The 21,883-nt window shown below is 35.9% G+C and overlaps 1 protein-coding gene across 4 annotated transcripts in view; it reads right to left on the minus strand.

The window, feature by feature from the left end:
* Nucleotides 1-21,883, minus strand: part of Lama2 (laminin subunit alpha 2) — a 630,868-nt gene that overhangs the window by 60,827 nt on the left and 548,158 nt on the right. For all 4 annotated transcript variants that reach the window (XM_074074982.1, XM_074074980.1, XM_074074975.1 and 1 more), the window contains exons 42-44: nucleotides 14,416-14,532; nucleotides 12,329-12,511; nucleotides 867-1,021 (exon numbers count right to left, since the gene is read on the minus strand). In XM_074074982.1, the coding sequence (XP_073931083.1) occupies nucleotides 867-1,021; nucleotides 12,329-12,511; nucleotides 14,416-14,532 (455 nt within the window). The remainder of the gene's footprint in view (nucleotides 1-866; nucleotides 1,022-12,328; nucleotides 12,512-14,415; nucleotides 14,533-21,883) is intronic.

Raw genomic sequence — 21,883 nt, forward strand, 5'->3', positions numbered from 1 at the left:
GTGTAATCTTAGTACTTGGGAGGCTGAAACAGAAAGACCTTCATTTTGAGGCCAAACTGGCCTACATTAATAAAAAAGGAGGAAGGCTTTTCTGATCCTCTTAACTCTGAGGTTATTTTTTTAAAAATGAAGTTTTGAGATGGAAGACTACAGTATCTAAAAATGTTTAAATTGATGCCCGATAGCATAAAGACTGTCTTCTTAAAAATCACTCCTAAAGTCATCATGGCATGACTTTACTAGGCCAGCTAAAGACTCACATTGATACTTACATGTCCTGGTTTATTAGCATGCTAGTTTCTATACAGTTCTGCTTCTATCCTAGTATCCTGCCAGTACAGAGCAAAATTTTAAGTTAAATAATTTCCTATTCTTACTCCAAATAAAAAAAAATGTAGATATCGTAACAAAAGGAATTTTTGCTATTGCTTATGCCCAGACGAAATAATACATTGTATATAAAATAGTGGCTCTTCTTTGCTAGTTCCCCATGTAACCTTGTTCATTCATTCAGTCTGCATGGTTGGCTTTTTTGCTTTTATCAAATGAAAGGCACTACCATTCATGCCTATTTAATATATAACAATAAACTTATAATTTGTACTATTTGCATTAGACTATTCAAACAATTATAAAATATACCAGAATTCCTAACTCTTAAAAAAGTTATAATTTCTCATGAAATGGCTTTGAAAGTTATGAAAAAAAACTAACTTCCCCTTTCTATCTTGCCCTAAATAGCTTCAAGTTCAAGGAAAGAGTCAGAGATGATTCAACATAGTACATTGGAGGAAGATATTCCCTTTGGGATTAATACTAAAAATTATAAGCAGTTACTGATTCTGAAAAAAAGAAAAGGAGCTTACAGAATTGGCTTGCTTCCGGGCTTGATTTATGAGTTCCTTTATCTCAGAGATATTTTTCTTTAGGTTGTCCTCAAGTTCCTTGATTGGTTTGAGTTTATCTATCAGCCGATCAGCTTCATGTTCTAGATTTTTCACAGTAGAATCTGCATCGGCAACTGCATGAAACAAAATTAGTTATGTGTCTGTGCATGTGTGTATGCATGTGTGTGCACGAGTGTGTGCATGCACTTATGCACATGTGTGTATGTGTGCACTTGTGTGTGCATGTGTGCACATGAGTGTGCTGCATTTGTGTGCACATGTGCATATGCGTAATGTGTGTATGTGTGTTCATGTGTGTGCATGAGTGCATGTGTGTGCATGACTGTAAATGTGTGTACATGAGTGTGCTACATGTGTGTGCATGAGTGCATGCACACATAGAGACACACATACACATAAAGAAATCAGAACAGCAGTATGCATAACTGAGCGATTTCATCTTATCCATGTGACAAAGCAAAGCCATGACTGCTGAAGTACAGTGTGATTCCAAACGTGACTATTTCAGTTGGGACTCAAGCAGGCCAGAGGAGGAGATGTTAGAGAAAGTCTTTGGCTTTGTGATTAAGGTGAAAATTAGCATTGAAAGTAGAAAATATGATGAGCTTAATTCAATGCTTAATTTTTAGCTTCAGTCAGAAAGCTAACCTTTATGGAACAGAAGTTTAGTCACAGAAGCAGGAAAATGAAAGCATCTTTAAAATGTCACCTAGACTGTCCAAGTCTGAGCTGTATTTAAATCAGGGTTATTACACAAAATTGGTTTTCTTTCTTTTCCTCACTGTCTTTCTTTTCACATGTTTGAGAGAAGCTATCAAAATGTGGCTTGAAGAACATTTTGATGTTCTATAACCCTTAGACTGAAGGCCTCTGTTACACTTTAATTAAATCTTTCAAGCTGCAGTTCAATTTCATTTTGAAGAATAGTTGATTATGCTGTGCTATATATTAGGTCGAACCATATTAAACTACCATTTTTGTAGGTTAGAAAAGGTTGAATACTGGCAGGTTCCAAAGTTTCAACCTTAAAATAGTTGAAGGTTATCACGGATGCACACACTTTGAGTATGTGCTTTCCATGCGAGGCCAGATAGCACATGGAAAGCCAGTTACTCCACCCCTGGGATGCTGGCAGCCTTATTCAGACTGTATCATTTATTATCTGAATGACCGTGTATTGTCCAATTTTCTGTCACTGTGACCCTGGTGAGTAAGTAGACCTGAGTAAGGTCTAAGGCTACTTGTCCTGTTAGACAAAGAATGATCTGCTCATGACTGACCTTGGACCACTGAGAACCATTCCTCAAGGCTGAATCAACATGCTCAAATACAAGTAAATTATTCTGTTTTAAACTAAAATTTGGAATAGGTATTTTGAACTCACGCTCACAAATATGATTTATATTGTTAGTGGTGTTTAAAAGAACATGGGTCTATTATTAACTTTAATAGTGTTGTTTGGTCAAGAAGTCAGTATTTTCTTTCTGAAGTACAGATTATCAGGGTCAAAGCCCTTGTTACATAGTTGTATAGCTAACATACAATTACCCTTTTATTTTGTCCAGTTTTAATATACAATTTTCCCTTTCCTTTAATTCTCAAATGTCACTCTGATATTCTATAAATTATTCTAAAGTTGAGGGAAAACAATTTAGATTTAGATTCATAAGAAAGACAAAAAGTAGCTAAGCAACAATTACTTAGGCTTAGGTAAATAATAGATCCTTTTCTTCTAAAGCTCTCAGAAACTTCTACCAAATACTTCAACCTGGAATCTGGAGGTTTCTCTTTCCCCCTTTTCTCTACTATCTGAAGCAGTTAAAGCCATATGGAAATTATCTTTTTGAAGGTTTGAAAAGTAAATCATCTCTGATACTGAGTCTGATGCTGTCTTGTGCAGTAGTTTTTGAAAATGTTCTCACTTTCTTCCCTAATTGTTTGAGTAGATTTTTTTATTAACTTCTTCAGATAGATTTTGATAAGGTAATGCTTTTCTAGAAGATTATAACTTTGAGGCTCTAAAATTTATTACCATAGAGTTTTGCCAAGCACTCTTTCTTATGAGCTGAAATTCTCCCTTATTTTGTTATATGTCCTTCAGAATTTTGCCTTTTTGTAGATTTTTTTTATTTGACCCACCAATCATTTAATTTTTAATCTTTATATTCCTAAAGATCTACCTCTTGGATTTATTGTTTCTATTATTCTCTGTCTTCAAATCATTAATTGGTTTTCATCTTTTTCTTCATTTATTTCAACTTTATTTTTCCAACTGGAGTTTATTGCCTAAAATTGTTAATTTTAGTAATGTAATTGCTCTCATTTTTTACTGAGGACAGCCTTAGTCATTCTTCAGATTTTGATATTTTGGGTATTGTTATTTTTTTCTACTTATTTTGCAGCTTTATTTTTGACTTTATGAATAACAGAATATTTTTATATCTCAAGAAGTTGCTTATTTGTTAAGACCTAATTTAACTGTGTGCTTCTCTAAATAAAATTCTTTAGAAGTTGATAAAATGACTTAGAAGGAGGATGAGAAAATGGGCTTTAGTGGGGAGGGTAAACCAACAACCCAGTCTTAATTTATTTCAATGCAAGGAAGTCACATGAGCTTCTGTGGCTGAATTTGTGTTATTAGAAGTATTGTAAATTTAGTTTAATCTGTGTAGGAATTCAATTTTCCACTTTTATGTGGATAACATACAGATACTGTACTACTTTTTCATAATGCTATTAAAATATTTTATATCAAATGCATCCATATTACCCTTATATAGAGGAAGTTTACTTATATATATCTAGCATTACCATGGTGACAGTGTAAAGAATAGCTATGTAATGTTTAATGCTGTACCAAAACATGGCACCATGCAAAGCTGAAGGATGTCGCAATAGGCAATGAAGCATCATAAAGGTTACCAAGAGGCATACAAGTAAACATGTACATACTGATTTCTGCAGGCAATTCATATGGAAGGAAAACAGAAAGAAATTAGAACATTCATGAGGCAATTATAAAGTAGTGACTATCACAAAAAATGGTACTTTTCACAACTGGTTCTATTTACAAATATGTCCCAGTTAAAGTTAAACGAGTATTATCAAATAAGAGTACACAAAAACATGTCAATCAGAAGGTTTTTGTTCATATTAAAAGAAGTATTCTTATAATGTTCTAAGATAGAAAATAGACAAAGCTTAATTAATATTTATAGATAATGAACCATTTCTCTTAATGTAGGAAATTTTACAAATATAATAGTATACATATTATTGTAATTTTATATAAATGTTATACCATTGTATCAGTTTATAATCAATCTAAAATGCAATGCAATGATATATTAAATTAGAAAATGAGTAAATAGAGAGCAATACTTATATATTTACTTAAAAATGTATTTACCCTCACTTTGGGGGGAAATATTGCAATGTGATATGTACCAGAAATTATTCAGAGGGAATCTTGGAACTATAGAGGAGGCTATCCCTGGACTTACATTAAAAAAGTTAAAACAATTGTGTTTGCAGTTTTTTCTTCTTTGAAGAAGGGGCAAGGAATGTGTCTTTCTACTCCCCGGCTCTGAAGTTCATGTCATATGCATTTGTGCTCTTCCTTGTGAGGAGGGAGTCATGAGTCTCCTCATGACCATGGCGACCACAGGGTCTGTCCATTAGACTGTAGTATCCTTAGTGTTTGAGTTGAGGTAAGGATGCTGAAGTCAAACTCTACTCCCTAGTCAAACAGCATCTGAATTGTATAGTACATCATGCTAATGGTGGTGTTTTTGTCCTTGTACTCCATAAATATTCCAATACTCTCTGACAACTTTGGTATAGAAAGAGGACCAATCTTTTGAAAATGAAAAGTACAAAACCTGAAGCATCTGCCTTTGTGAACTCATACATCAAGATAACATCTTATCACATGCTAGAAAAGGAAAAAAATACACTAAAAATGCCAATGAAGGAGGGGATCAAAGATGGCGACTAGGGTGCAGAAGCAGGCAGTGTGAGCTCCATGAATCAAAAGTCTTGCTGAGATGCTGGAGCCACATTTGGAGGAAATAAAGCACCAAGGAGAATCAAAACTTCAACACCCTGAACCCCTAGCCCTCAGAAAACTTCTCCATGCCATGTTACACTGAGAAAACAGGAGGGCTCTCGCATCACCAGACGCCAGCTCCAAAACTTCTTGGAAAACATTCGACAGACCAAACAGGTGAGTGCCAAGCGTCACAGGGTATTCACCCAGCCAACCCTGGGATAAACCAGCATAGCCCCCTGGGCAGACTGACCACTCCCCCCACCCCGCAAAAAATAAAACAACAAAAAACTGAACAATAAATGAGGAACTGAAAACTAACACACAGCAGAGGGGTTGGAGTTGCAGAAAGCACACTGGAGAAGGCGGGTGGAGCAAGGAGCTGATCTCCATGCAAATTTTCAGTAAACAAAGGCTGGAAAGGCAGAAGAGCCAACAGCGGGCAGGGGATAAGCTGCTGCCTGAAATAGGGCAGGTAGCGGTCCACAAAGCTCATCTCCTGAGCCAGTGAGCAACATGGAAAGTCAAACAACACTGCAAAATTGAAGAACAATCATCAAACCATCACAACATGCTGACAGCAGGGGGCTGGCTGATGGATCACTGACCTAGCCCCAGAGAAAGGGGGTGAGGCAAAGAAACAAGCCCCCAGGAAACAACACAGTGAAAGCCCAACTCCAAAGCAGGACAGCTGGTGAGCTACAGAGCTGATCTCTGGAACTCGGGGACAACATACAAATTCAAACAGCCACACCCTACTGAGGGAGTTGCTGATGAAGAAGTTGCCACTGAAAAACAAAAGAAAAAAAAACACGAACCTACCACCTGGCGAGACTATGACAGAGCTTCTGCTTAAATACCAACACCAGGCCTGGATCTGGAGGAGTAACACCAGAACTTAAACTAAGACTGAAAATCTATTGTTCCTGAACCTGGAGGGTTTTTTTTGTGTGTTTGTTTGTTTGTTTGTTCATCTCTCCCTGTTGATTTCTTTGGGTTTTTTTTGTTTGTTTGTTTTGTTAGTTTTACTGTTGTGAGTTAGTGAATACTAAATTACACCCAGACCAAGGACAGAAGTAGCACATACACACTAAGATAAAAACCCAACACAGCCACAAAACAAAATTAAACCAAGGGAAAGAAAACAGGTGATTGAAAACACCAACTAGCCTATCAAGAACATAGTTACACAGTACCAAATGGATTGACAGGAAAACAAAAAAAGGATGGAAACCATTCTCCCCCCTACAATAATTTAATACAGGGTTCAGAGGGAAATGAGGAAAACAAATATCCAGTTCCAGACTCCAACAAAACAAAGATAAACGATGCCAAGGAACACAAAGATGTCCACAAGAACACCCTCAAAGAAGAAATCCTGCAAGTAATCACTGAGAATAACATGGAGATTTTACTAGATATGGTCAACCAAAATGTACAAGAGACACTCAAGAAATTTCAAGACACTAAAAATAAAGAATATGAGAAGACACAGAAACAAATAAATGAACTTATGGGAGACCTAAATAAACACCAAAGTGAAACAGAGAACATTATAAATAGAGAGATAAATGAATTAAAGATGAAAATTGACAAAATTAAAGAGGAAGTGACCCATGATATGGAAAACCTCAGAAAAAAGAATGAAACACAAACACAAACACAATGGAAGGCCACTCTAGCAGATTAGAACAAGTGGAAGACAGAATCTCAGAACTTAAGATAAAATGGAAATTAAAGGAAAAACTGAAAAGCTATTAGTCAAACAACTAAGACCTGTGAAGGGAATATGCAAGAACTCACCAACTCCATCAAAAGACCAAATCTGAGAATCATGGGCATTGAAGAAGGAGAAGAGGTGCAAGCAAAAGGAATTTGTAATATATTCAACAAAATAATAACAGAAAATTTCCCAAATCTAGAGAAAGCAATGCCCATACAGGTACAGGAAGCCTCCAGGACACCAAACAGACTTGACCAAAATAGAACTACCCCACAACATATTATCATTAAAACAACAAGCACAGAGAATAGAGAAAGAATATTGAAGGCTGTAAGAGAGAAAAAAATAAAAAACATATTAAGGTAAACCCGTCAAAATCACCCCAGATTTCTTAACAGAAACCTTAAAAACAAGAAGGGCATGGAGTGAGGTATTCTGGGCACTGAATGAAAACACTTCAACTCTAGGATACTCTACCCAGCAAAACTATCATTAAAAATAGATGGAACAATAAAAGTCTTCCACAATAAGCAAAAACTAAAACAATATATGACCACCAAACTACCACTACAAAAGATTCTTCAAGGAATTATGCACACAGAAAATGAAAGCAAACAAACCATGAGAAGACAGGCAGTACCAAACCACAGGAGAAGAAAAGACAAGGAATCAGAGAGTAACACTGATTCAGCTGCACACAATCAAACCCTTAAACAACAAAAACAACCAACTGACAGGAATCACCACACACCTATCAATATTAACACTGAATGTTAATGGACTTAACTCCCTCATCAAAAGATACCTTTTGGCAAACTGGATTAAAAAGGAGGATCCAACAATCTGTTGTTTATAGGAGACCCATCTCATTGACAGAAACAAGCACTGGCTTAGGGTAAAAGGCTGGAAGAAGATTTACCAAGCCAAAGGTCCCGAAAGGCAGGGGTAGCAATACTTATATATTGGACAAAGTACATTTCAAGCTTACATTGATCAAACAAGATAAAGGACACTCTATACTAATAAAAGAAGAAATACACCAAAAGGAAATAACAATTATTAACCTATATGCACCCAACATCAGTGTACCCAATTTCATCAAACATATCCTGAAGGACATAAAAGCATATATAGACTCCAACACAGTGGTAGTGGGAGACCTTACTACCCTCTATCACCAATAGGTAGGTCATCCAAACAAAAAGTCAATAAAGAAATTCTTGAACTAAATCACACCATCGATCAAATGGACCTAGCTGATGTCTACAGAATATTTCATCCAACTTCTGCACAATACACATTCTTCTCAGCAGCCCATGGAACTTCTCCAAAATAGATCATATCCTAGGGCACAAAGTAAGCCTCAGCAAATATAAGAAAACAGAAATAATCCCCTGCATTCTAGCTGATCACAATGCATTAAAACTAGAACTCAAAAACAAAAACAATAGAAAGCATGCAAACAGTTAGTAGCTGAACAACACATTGCTCAATGATCAGTGGGTCATTGACAAAATAAAAGAGGAGATTAAAAGTTTTCTGGAAGTTTATGAATATGAAAACACAACCTAGCAGAACCTATGGGACACAGCAAAGGTGGTCCAAGGAGGAAAGTTTATAGCCATGAGTGTACATATTAAAAGGACAGAAAGATCTCAAATCAATAACCTAATGCTACATCTCAAACTCACAGAAAAACAAGAACAAGAAAATCCCAAAACAAACAGAAGGAGAGAAATAATAAAAATAGTGGCCAAAAATTAATGAAATAGAAACAAACAAACAAACAAAAAAACCATATAAAGAATCAACAAAACAAAAAGCTGGTTCATTGAAAAAAGTAGAGTAACAGACAGCTGGCAAACCTGACTAAAATGAGGAGAGAAAAAACCCAAATCAGTAAAATCAACAACAAACACCTTGGAAATCCAGGGAATCATCTGAGACTACTTTGAGAAACTATATTCTAATAAATTTGAAAATCTTGAAAAAATTGACAAATTTCTAGATACTTATGACTGTCCAAAATTGAACCAAGAGGATATTAGTCACCTGAATAGATCTGTAACACAAAATGAAATTGAAGCAGCAATAGAGTCTCCCAAAAAAGAAAAGTCCAGGACTTGATGGATTCTTTGCTGAATTCTATCAGACTTTTAAAGAAGAACTAATACCAACTCTCCTTAAGCTTTCCCATGAAATAAAAAGGGAAGGAACACTGCCTAACTTATTTTATGAAGCTAGTATTATACTCATCCCCAAAGCAGACAAAGATACCTCCAAAAAGGAGAACAATAGGCTAATTTCCTTAATGAACATCAATGCAAAAATCCTCAATAAAATAATGGCAAACCAAATACAACACACCAGAAAGATTATTCACCATGACCAAGTCGGCTTCATCCCAGGGATGCAGGGGTGGTTCAACACATGCAAATATATGAATATAATACAGCACATTAATAGTAGCAAAGACAAAAACTACTTGATCATCTCAATAGATGCAGAAAAAGCCTTCGACAAGATCCAACACCACTTCATGATAAAAGCTCTAAGAAAACTAGGAATAGAAGGAACGTACCTCAACATTGCAAAGGCTACATATGACAAACCTATAACCAACATCATATTTAATGGAGAAAAACTGAAACCATTTCCTCTAAAATCAGGAATGAGTCAATGGTGCCCACTCTCCTCACTCCTATTCAACATAGTCCTGGAATTCCTAGTCAGAGCAATTAGGCAAGAAGAAGAAATAAAAGGAATACAAATAGGTAAAGAAACTGTCAAAATACTCCTATTTGCAGACAGCATGATCCTATATCTTAAACACCCAAAAAACTCTACCCAAAAACGCCTACTGGACACCATAAACAACTACAGCAAGGTGGCAGGATACAAAATCAACTTACAAAAATCATCAGCTTTTCTATAAACCAACAACAAACAAATTGAGAAAAAATATATGGAAACAATTCCATTTACAATAGCCTTAAAAAAAATCAAATACCTAGGAGTAAATTTAACAAAGGATGTGAATGACCTCTACAAGGAGAACTACAAACCCATGAAGAAAGAGATTGAGGAAGACTGCAGAAGGTGGAAAGATCTCTTGTGGTCATGGATTGGTAGAATCAACATAGCAAAAATGTCTATACTACCAAAAGCAATCTACATGTTCAATGCAATTCCCATCAAAATCCCATTGACATTCATCACAGAGATTGAAAATTCTACCCTAAAGTTCATTTGGAAACACAAGAGACTGCAAATAATCAATGCAATACTCAGCCAAAAAAGCAATGTTGGAGGTATCACAATACCTGACTTCAAACTATATTACAAAGCCATAGCAATAAAAACAGCATGGTATTGGCACAAAAAGAGACATGAAGACCAGTGGAACAGAGTAGAGGACCCAGATACAAATCCACTCAGCTGTGCCCATCTTATTTTTGACAAAGGAACCAAAAACATATGATGGAGAAAAGACAGCCTCTTCAACAAATGTTGCTTGGAAAAGTGGTTATCTGCCTGCACAAAATTGAAACTAGATCCATGTTTACCACCTTGTAGTAATATCAATGCAAAATGGATCAAGGACCTTAACGTCACACCCGAATCTCTGACGTTAGTACAGAAAAGAGCAGGGAATACTCTAGAAGCAATAGGTATAGCTTTCTCAGTAGAACCGCAGCAGCTCAGCAACTAAGGGAAAAGATGGACCAATGGGAAATGGGACTACATAAAATTAAAAAGCTTCTGCACAACAGAAGAAATGGTCTCTAAACTGAAGAGACCACCCACAGAGTGGGAGAAAATATTTGCCAGCTACATATCAGACAAAGGACTGATAACCAGAATATATAGGGAAGTCAAAAAACCAAACTCTCCCAAAATCAATAAACCATAAAGAAACTGGCAACTGAACTAAACAGAACTTTCTCAAAAGAAGAAATTCAAATGGCCAAAAAACACATGAAAAAATGCTCACAATCTCTGGCCAAAAGGGAAATGCAAATCAAAATCACACTAACATTCCACTTCACCCCTATTAGAATAGCTATCATCAAAAACACCACCAACAACAAATGTTGGTGAGGATGTGGGGGAAAAGGAACCCTCATACACTGCTGGTGGGAATGTAAGCTAGTACGACCACTATGGAAAACAATATGGAGTCTTCTGAAAAAACTAAACATATATCTGCCATATGATCCAGCAATCCCACTCCTAGAGATATATGCAAAGGAATGTGACTCAGGTTATTCCATAGGCACCTGCACACCCATGTTTATTGCAGCGCTATTCACAATAGCCATGTTATGGGAACAGCCAAGATGCCCCACTACTGATGAATGGATTAAGAAAATGTGGTATTTATACACAATGGAATTTTACTCAGCCATGAAGAAGAATGAAATCTTATCATTTGCAAGTAAATGGGTGGAACTGGAGAACATCATCTTGAGCGAGGTTAACCAGGCTCAGAAGACCAAAAATCATATGTTCTCCCTCATATTTGGACTTTAGATCTAGTCCAAATGAAGCAATTTTGTTGGAACTTGGGTCACACGCTAAGGGTAGAGCACATATGGGAGGAATGGAGATAGGTAGGAAACCCAAAACTTGAAAGTGTTTGATGTTCCCACCGCAGAGGAACTAATACAGTAACCTTAAAATGGCAGGTCAATATGGGAAGGTGACCAGAAAGTAGTGAAGAGGTCAGGTAGAGATGATTCAATCGGATTGTAATACACTTGTGCATGGAAGCAATGCTAGGACTCTCTCTGTATAGGTGTCCTCATCTCAACTAGCAAAAACGCTATGTCTTTCTTATTATTGCTTACGTCTTCTCTTCAACAAAATTGGAGAAAAGTGCAGAACAGGTTCTCCCTGGAAGCGAGGGCAGTGAGCGGGGGGGAGAGAGTGGGGGGCAGGGTAAGAAATGACCCAAACAATGTCTGCACATATGAATAAATGAATAAAAAAAATTAAAATTTAAAAAATTTAAAATGTAGTTGACTCTTTAATAATATAAATGATTATTATTGTATTGTTATCATAGATTTTTCTCAGTAAATTCTTAAGAGTCAATACAATTTGATACAATATACAGAAGATTGGAGATTAGTTTTTAAGAATTAGATAAATGATTTACTTACTAGAAATGTTAAGTAACTGGAATCTATACAATAAATATCAAAATTTTCAAATGTTCATGCATTTCAAGTTGATACTATTTTTGTATCCTGTTTTAGCCGACCTTCTAGTGAGTATGATCTTCTATTCTATGTTCTACAAAACTTCAATTCTGAGCATGTGGATTTCCTAAGCACAACTGTATCCTCAATTACACTAACAGATTACAAGGTGTTCGCCATTATTATGCCAAACATCAATGCAAGCTCTGAGAATTCCAATCTCCTCTTGATTGGACAACATTTAGATGAAAAAGTCACTGAAACAGTTGGGAGACTTGGACTCTGGTCCTGGAACAGCAGGACGTACAATTTCTGCACCCAGACTAGGAATGAGGGCAGACTACACCACTGTGAGGATTTTTCCAGCTCTACCATTTATAAACCTAGGATACTTTTACAGTGTGAATAAATAAAAGACATCAGCTCAGTGAAAAAAGGATCTTACTGTTCTTGGAAGGGTCTTTTACAACTGCATTTGTTTTGGCCACACTGTCTGCTAGTTTATTGTAATTTTGCTTCAGGCCATCAAGGTTCTGGTGGAGCTCTTTAATCTGGGCCAATACATCTTTTGCTGTGTCATTGGCTTCTCTGGCTTTGTCCTTAACAGCATTCAGTTTAGCAGCCGTGTCTGTCAGCAAAAGATGGTATGAGAAAGAAAACAAAGTGTCTGGAGTTAGTGGGTTAATCTATGCTCATCAAAGCAAGGCTGTGGCTGGCTGACTTCAGGGACACATTTGCAGAGGGGGAAATGCTGAACTATGTCTCATTCAGTCGTAGCAAATGAAGCAAATTTTTTAGCTAAATTAAATTTTCTCAGGGACCTTTGCTATGAATACCCGATTAGCTTTTAAAATAGGAAGGTGATTATTCTAACTGTGCATTGTATAAGGGCAGATTGTGATTTGCTACCGAACATATTAAAAAGAGGCATTTGTCTACATTTGTCATATAGTTTCATCAAAACTCGGCTTAAGAGTTAATCTCCATTTCCAGAGGCGGAAAATGAACATGTTCCTGTTTTAGGATTCAGAGACTTTTTTAGGAATGCTAGATCATGTGCTTGTATTTTTACTTGTTTTTAGCTTTGGAAATTTTCTAGGCTCTTACTATTCAAGAGACAACATGAAAATTTGCACAATTATTCAATAGTGTTTTAGTGGTAATAGTAATAACTACTTAAATGGTATTTCCTACAGCATAAATGTATGCATTTATTCCCTCATCAAAATTTATATATAGAACATATTGTTTTGTGATTGAATACAAAATGTCTCTTGAAGGCTCATGGGTTGAAGACCTGGTCCTCAGAGGTGGGGTTTTAGGGAAGTGATCAGATCATAAGTGCTCTGACTTCATGAATGAATTAATCCACTGCTAGATTGATAATTTGCTGGCATTATTGGGATGTGGTAGAAATTAGGGGGGAGAGGCACAGTTGGAGGAAGTAGGTCACTGGGTGTGTCTTTGCAGGGTGTACGTTGTGCTCCCTTTCCTCTTCTTCTCTGCTTCCTGGTTGCCATGAGATGAGCGGCCTCCTCTGCCAAATGCCCCTGCCGCCACGATGTACTGCCTCACTACAGACCAACAGCAATGGAACCAGAAAAACCAAGGACTTAAACCTCTGAAACCATGAGCCAAACAAATCTTTCCTTTTTTAAGTTTATGTCGGGTGTTTTGTCAGAGCAATGAGTGCAAAGTAACTAATGCCATGGTACATACAGATGCAGACTAATGTGTGTAGGTTAGTGATTAAGACCACAGGCTCTTAAGACAAACTGTGAGGCTCAAATTTCATAAATGCTACTTTAAACAAGGCTTTTAGTACCCCGTGTCTCAGTTTCTCACTTGGAAACGGAATAATGATGCTATCCACCTTATAGGAGGGATTCCTTCACATAGTCATATTGAGTGTGCCCTCACTAAATATCAATTACCTTTATTAATATTGTGTCATACTATTAAAATTTAAAAATAATTATCTTAAAAATATGTACTTTCAGGAACTAATACCAAACAGTAATTTAAAGTTCTGGTATGTAGGAAGTATGTAGGAAGATAGTACAGACATGGTTTGACCAACAATGTTTTTGAAAACTGGAATAGCTAAGGAATTGAATTTTACTCAGAGAGATATATGGAAAGGCAACAGACTCTTCTCTACATTACTGTAGGGACTGCAATAAGCTGACTTGATGACAGTACATCAAGATTTTAGAGAACAGTGGATTTTATTCTTTCCCACTAGCACAAGCTCTTGTGCTAAGACATGAAAGACACAGTATGTCAGAATACTTCCTTTTTGTCACATATTCCTATGGATACTAGCCAAAGGCAATAAACGATAAGTAACATCACAATGCTAAATGTGTCTCAGTTTCTCATTCTTAAAAAGAAAATTCATAAGTAGACAAACCAATATCTAATTTTTTGTCAATAAATAGTACAAATGTAATGTTAGAAGAATGCTGAAAGTAAATGATGTTCTTCTAAAGTTCAGATCAGCTGACAACTATACAGTTTCCTGATGCTTACCATTTGGAATGGCTGATAACTTCCCCAAAGTATCATTCAAAGCTCTCAGGAGATCATTATTTTTAACCTCAGCATTTTCTAACCTGGTTGTCAAGCCATTTAACTGGTCTTCATTTTCTGTGAACAGAAACCAAAAAAAAAAAAGGACAAATCAATTTTAATCATAACTGAGCTTATATGCAGATGTTCAATTTCAGGTTATTTTAATGTTAACAAAAATCAAGAAAATTGATGCAATTCCTTTATTGTCATCTATCCATAAATATATTTCCAATGACAATATAAAATGCATGTGTTTATGAACACTCAACACTTAAACATGTTCAACCATTACCTTTTCTTCTTGGTATCTGACATTCATCTGACTAGGTTTGAGGGATTCATATTGATTAGAAACCTTCAAAGAATCAGTCTTTTGCTGTGTCTGTAGTAATGCCTTCTTTATATTACTCTTATTAATTTCACTTATTTCTTAAATAAAATTAAAATTTTTATTACCAAAATGGATCAGTGGATTAGCTTTCAAAATCTCATATGTGATTGTTAAGTAGAGTCTCCTAGTTTTGGAAATACCACTTACCTATATTTATTTGAACCAGAAATCAAAATCCAAGGAAAATAAAACACATGTTTAATAAAATTATCATTTTTCATAGAGAAAGCAATATTTTTATAAATTGCCTCAAAAAGACTTTATATAGGTTTTTTTTTGCATTTTAGTATGTCTTCTTTAACCTTTAAAATATTATTTATGAGTGATATACTAAAATTATAAAACTTGCAGCTTCTTTTTGCTAGTATTTAACACTCCCTAAACTTCAGATTATTTTTAACTAAGAAGTTTAGAGTTTGAGAGTAATAATATAAAAAACTATGAACTAATTTTAGGGAAAGAAAATATTCAATTCACTGATATAAAAATGTAAGTTTAGAAATCATACTTAGGTGTGCCCCAAACCACAAGTGTATCCTTCAGATTGAAGGAGTTATTCATCTGTGTTCTTTTTTGTACATCATTTATTAGTGAACAGAAAAAGAAGATAAATAAAATTCTGTTTCCCACAATATTATTTACCACTCTTGACTGAAAAAGAACATTTCTTGAATATATTCTTTTTTTTTGCAGTACTAGAGTTTGAACTCAGGACCTTGTGCTTGCTAGGCAGGCACTTTATCACTTTAGCCACAACCCCAGCCCCCTTAGGTTCTCAGTTATTTTGCTGTTTGGATCTCACATTTTTTTGCCCAGGCTGCCCTTGGACCACAATCCTTCTACTTACACATAGCTGGGATTATAGACAGGCACCATCACACCTGGCTTGTTCTTTGAGATAGGCGCCTATTAATGTTTTCACCCAGGCTGTCCTTGAACCATGATCTTCCTAGCTCTGTCTCCCAGTATCTGGGATTAGAGGTGTGAACCATTGTGTCCAACTTCTTGAATATATCTTTTATAGTTTATTATGCTACAATATTTGTTTCCTTGGGAGATGCATGCTAATTGTTTAAATGAGTTCCACAAAATGAAAACAAAAGATAGAGTCTCCATGTAAGGAAAAAGAGGATGTCCTAGTTCCTCTGGAACAGGATGGCCAGCATTTGGTCATGGTAATAGCAGGCAGTCACTGAGTGTTTGCTTTGTACCAAATGTAGTGCCAGTCGGTTCCAACGAACTGTTTTCATTCTTTCTCCCAGTAATACTTGTGATGTTAAAAACAGGGATGAATGGAGCAAGTACATTGGATAGTAATATTCCTCTTACCACCAAATTTTTGTCTTTCTTCCTCCCTCAGTTTGTCTCCCTCTCCTTTCTCTTTGTTGTCTAAAAAACTTGGTTGCAGTTAGAAAAATCAGAGAAGATGCCCCTAAGCATTGTCCATGTGAAAAGTGATAGGCAAATATGCAAAGTTTTTTGAATTTTTTGAAGATAATGGGCAAAATACAGAACTATGTAGCTTACAATAAAAATAATTAGACATAATCAATTGTCAAATTAAAATAAAACACTCAACATTATCATAATTAAAAATTATAAAGCAAAGAAATCATTTCTGATTTATGGGATTGGGAAAAGTTAAATGCTTGAGAATACCAAGTGGTCACAAGAGTGTTGGTGGAAGTGAAAATCGAAGCCATTTTTGAAGTGAAATTTAATACATTTATTAGAATTTTAAATAGTCATGTATTTGGCCTGACAATTCTAAATAATCCAGTAATAGACCACTGTTTATATCAATATAGCAAGTCCATACAATGGTATATATGATACATCCTTTAAAAAGAATTAGATGAGTAACTATGGGTATAAGATGATCCTCGGCCCTTTCTATCAAAATAAACTGGGCACACCATGCCTATGTTGACACATACATAAAAATTTGGCAAAGGTGTACTATCATCTCTGATGCTTGCTAGTTAAATTGTTCCTCTGTGCATATATTTCTGTTCTTTTATTTAGGAAAAAAAGTACTTAAACACTTGGGAAAGGTGTTGTTTGCCTTCTTAGTATTATTTGCCAACACCAGGACTGTTATTTTCATCACTTTCCTGGTTCCCAGAATGGGTAGGTAAGGATGGAATGCATTCCCCAGAATAGAGCTAGAACTGTCTTGATCTGACTGTGTACCGCTCCCTTCACAGGCTGGGCATCAGGCTGGGTAGATAATTGCTGTGGAGAATCATCCTCTACTTTATTGACCTTCGTTTGTGAAGAGCAGCAAAGGGAAAGGAAGAAAGAAAGAGGATTCTGAACTATTTGTGTTCTGGATGTGAAAGGGTATTGCACATATTAATTAATGATCCAATCCATGTCATGGAAAGATTTTTATAGGCAGTGCGAGTAAACCACTGCTGTACTACACACATCACCTTGATACACTGACAGATTACACTAATACAAGCACATAATCTTGTTTAAGGGGCCTGCTTTTTAGTCAAATCAAAGACCCAATATTATGGAAAAACAAAGCATCAAATAGTCTAGTAAAGCATAGCTCTAACACATCAATTCTTCATTTCAGTCCCTAACATATTATTATTTTCAATCCTAGCCCCTCAAAATACACTTTTCAAACAATTACCATTTTCCCCATTGTCAATCACCACTCATCTTTATTGTAATACTTCTGTTATTTTCACTGTTTGTACTAAAATAAAAATCTTTGGACAGATTACCAAAAGCACTTTCTGAAATAAAGCCAGTCTGGTGACAGCTATACAAATTTCTTGAGAATAAAGGGCTGTTCTTTTGATATTAACTTGGGGGTCTTCATCAGTTAAGAAAATACAACTATAGAAATTTGATTTCTCAGCTCTCAATGGGATTTAATTTTTTAAAAAACGAGTGTTCAAATGCTCTGGTGAGCAAGATATTCATGTACAATGAAAAAAATTAATTTAAAGAGCATCACCAGATTTACACTATTTTCTGCATTCTGATAGCAAATACTGCCTGAATGATCACACCAATTTTTCAGAAGAGTGAATAATCTGAAGAATACTTTTAGTGCTATCCTTCAAATACCATAGCAATACAATAATTTTGATCCTCTACTTTCTGTACCAGAAAATTAAAATTTACATAAAATACAAAAGTAAATAACTGTTCTGGTTTTTATGTCTCAATAATTGACTCTTATTTCTTCTTCAGTTATCCTTTCTTATTCTAACCATTTATTCTATAGTAGAAGCAGTTTCTGGGATTTCTTGAGCCAACTCTAAACATTTGGTAGGTTTGGCTATAGAAATAAGTGAATAGCTGTTGTGTACAAAAGTAGAATTGTAGATTTTGAAAAGGAAAAGTTACAAAAAAACTATAGCAGGGAGAAAATCCAGGAAAGTAAGTGCTCCGATGTTGGTTTGAGATGAAGAGATCTATAAGGTATCCATAACTAAAATGCAGGGAAGAATGCATGTGGTCCAGTTTGAGTTGTAACATGGCTGGAAAAACAGAATTATTGATAGCTAAAAGAAAATCTAATCACATTCATATTTTTTTGGAGAACAAGAGTAGGATCCAATTTATAATCCATAACTATGTTTTGTCAGATTCCCTCTCCTTATTTTTTGATTTAAAAAGTTCACCCAACAGCAGTAGCCATATCTCTTCTCTTATCTTCTCTTTGAAGGTAACACCTACCAAAGCTTAAAGGGACAGGCACATATTTTGGCTGTGGCTCTCGCTTTCTCACTCTTCACACAGTAGAAGTAAAGGGTCCTAGAATGAATTTGGCAAACACAGGGCTCATAGAGTGAGTGTGAGGGGAATGAAGCAGATCAGCAAGGGTAGACTGTCAGCATGTCTGATCACATAACTTCTCTGCCTTGCATGTTCATTGAGTCTCACAAGACAGTCATGTCCAAAATGAAAATCACTAGACAGAGTTGTGAGCAACTTCTGATGTTTACCATGTTCCTGGAATGGTATAAATATGCATTACAGGCCAGTGAAATTAGAACTGTTAACACTGGACTATGCCACATAAGGTACATTATATCTTTGACCGCTAATAATATCTTCTATAAATTGTTAGTTATTTAAAAGTAGTGAGGTATAATGAAATCATTATTGGACTTAGAGTTAGAAGATGGGGGTTCAAATGTTGTCTCTGACCCTTTTTATCTGTGTTGATGATAACATCTTCTTTTTTGTGACTGGCATAAGAAATCAATTGGAGGGTGCATGAGAAAGTGCTGGATTTACCATAGGCAGTTAGTAAAAGGTAATCCATTTACATTGGTTTCATTATTGCTCTAAGATGTTTTTATTATGTTATCTATAACTTTACTCTTCATTTAAACTGCTTGGTCTGGAATCTGAATTTATGTCCCTTTTATATTTTCTAAAGCATCTGCAGATATCTCTCTTTGCAACTAAATATCAAGGTGATTTTTATGGATTTTAATGGAAATGTTAAGTTTGACTATTTAAATTCCATCTAGTTAAATTCCTCAAATGCAGTTTTTATTTTTTTATTCATGCAAACAATGTACAAATAAATATCACAAGGGTGAGTTCTTAGAACTGCTGTTAATTTGGGGGATCTGGTTAAATGGAGTCTCCTATAAAATTCCCAACAGATGACACTTACAGTGAACTTTTTCACTTTTATGACATTTGTCTTATGAATTAGTACTTCTGCAGACTCACTACCACTTCACTTCTGTTCTGATTTGCTTCTTTTCTAAAAGAGGAAAAATATCCTTTCATTAAGATTCCCTTAGAGAAAAAATTTACTTAATCCATAACTTCTTTTTTTTTGATGGTACTGGGGTTTGAACTCAAGCCTCACATTTGGTAGGCAGGTGTCCTATCACTTGAGCTACTCTGCTAGTCCTTTTTGCATGGGTTGCTTTTGATGTAGGGTCTTGCTATATAGCAAGGCTGGCCTGGACAGCAATCTTTCTATTTGTGCTTCTCTGCATAGTTGAGTGGCAGGCATGTACCACTGTGCCCAGCCATTAGGTGAGACAGGGTCTTGAAAACTTTTTTTCCCTGCCTGGCCTGGAACTGAGATCCTCCAGATCTTCTCCCAAGTGGCTTGGGCCACCGTGACAAGCAGTAACTTTTTATTTGTAGTGCTTCATCTTTTCTTTTAGAGCCTCTGTCTAGATTAGACACTAGGTTAATCTCTGCAGAGTTTTTGCTGATGTTCTGAAGCAGAAAGCTTAGGATCGTCCAGGGATGAGGTCAGTGTGAAAGCTTTGACTTTGACCTTTCTAGTAATGAGTGATTCCTGCTGCTCTTGAGTATTCATCTGTTCATTTATTCATCAAACATTTCTTAGGGCCATGAAGATTAATATGGCACCTTCCAGATTACGGTAGAACTCCAGAATTTCTGTCCAGTAGAGGTTAGACTCATCACCTTTGGAACCAGATGACTTTGTGTTAAATTACTGATGCTGCAGTATACCTGCTGTGTATCTTGCAACAGCTTTTCTTAACCTCTCTGAATCTCATTTCTCATCTCTGAAGTGGAGGTTTTGGGGCAACATTTAGAGCATCTTCTGCATGCACAAATCTAGATTTTGTGTCTCACTGACTGCAACAGAGGCAATGGAAATTCCTTACTCCAAGAATGTTTTGTTTTTTATTTATTTTTAATATTAAGCAATTTTAAAATTATTTTTTATATATAAGCATGATTATATATGATATATTATCATATTATGATATGTATGACATATTATCTTACATATGGTGTAATATATGGTGTATATACGATATCACATAAATAGGATTATGTAGTATATCATTTTATAATTCCTTGTATATATGGAGCCTGCAAAATTTGTATTTGCTAAGCTGCCAGACAGTTGTCATAGTAAGTCAGAGAAGTCAACAGTAAGGTTTCTAATGCCTTCCCTATAAGAGAATTAGATTGGATCTCCTGTTTCATTAAGCATCCCTATACAAGATTTTGCTTCTTGATCTAAGTAGAAAATACCAAATGAAATTCTCATCACAATCTTAGTCTAGTTTTTTTTTTGATAAAATTTCTCTTAAGTCTAAGGTATTTATTCTGTTTCTTATCAAGTCTATGTCTCAAAGAATTTGACAGACATATATGCAAGGCTTTGTGTATGCAAATACATCAATGTACTCATTGAGGATGTGGCAAGAACTTAAATTAGGCCTTGTTCAAGATGAGCATCGTTCTTGATAGCCCCTTAATAACCATTAGCTACCACTAGAGGGTCATGGGATGGTTTTTGACAGGAGGGAAAGAGTACATGTGTGGTGGAAAGTTCTCCAAAGGTTTAGGATATAGGGATGGAGGGAGTTCCCTCTGCGGCCAGCGGAACGAGAAGCTACACCACAGGACATGAAAACCACTTTGGATTCCTGATTGTGGGCCTGTAGGCTTGTTTTGTTTTGGTCAGCAAGGAAACTGAATCTGAATGGTTTTAAATAAGCCTAGACTTTGCTGGACCCACCATAGGATCCACTATCCCTTGTGTTATCTGTCAGATCTGTCAGGCTGTTGAAGGCATTTGTGTTTATCTCGGGTGAATATAAACTTGCAAAACCCCCACAGAATCCCAGACTCCGATTCTGAACACAGACCGAAGTCCAAATGAGGTTTTAGAGCTGACCTCATTCTTATTGTGCAGGCCTCTGGTTCTTGCCAAGATGACACAGAGGAAATTTCGGAAGGTTTGATTCACTGGGTGGGGTGGGATATGGCAAGCTAAATCTCACACTGTGGGAGGATCCCAATGCTTCCTTCCCCAGCATCTTTGCCACTATTTCGCTGCTTCTTATTATACCTCCTAATCTGAATCCATCCTAGTTTTATTTTCTTGATTTTCACTATTCACATTTCAAAGGAGTAATCAAAATTCTGTAGAAAGGATCAGCAATTTCACTGAGAAATGGTGGGAAAGTATGGTAGGCCAGGGACCTAGGCTCAATTTTTTCTATTTAATATAAAATTGCTGTTTGTCTGTGGAGCAGATTTTTTTTG

Source organism: Castor canadensis, chromosome 1, assembly GCF_047511655.1.
Source record: "Castor canadensis chromosome 1, mCasCan1.hap1v2, whole genome shotgun sequence".
Taxonomy (NCBI): domain Eukaryota; kingdom Metazoa; phylum Chordata; class Mammalia; order Rodentia; family Castoridae; genus Castor; species Castor canadensis.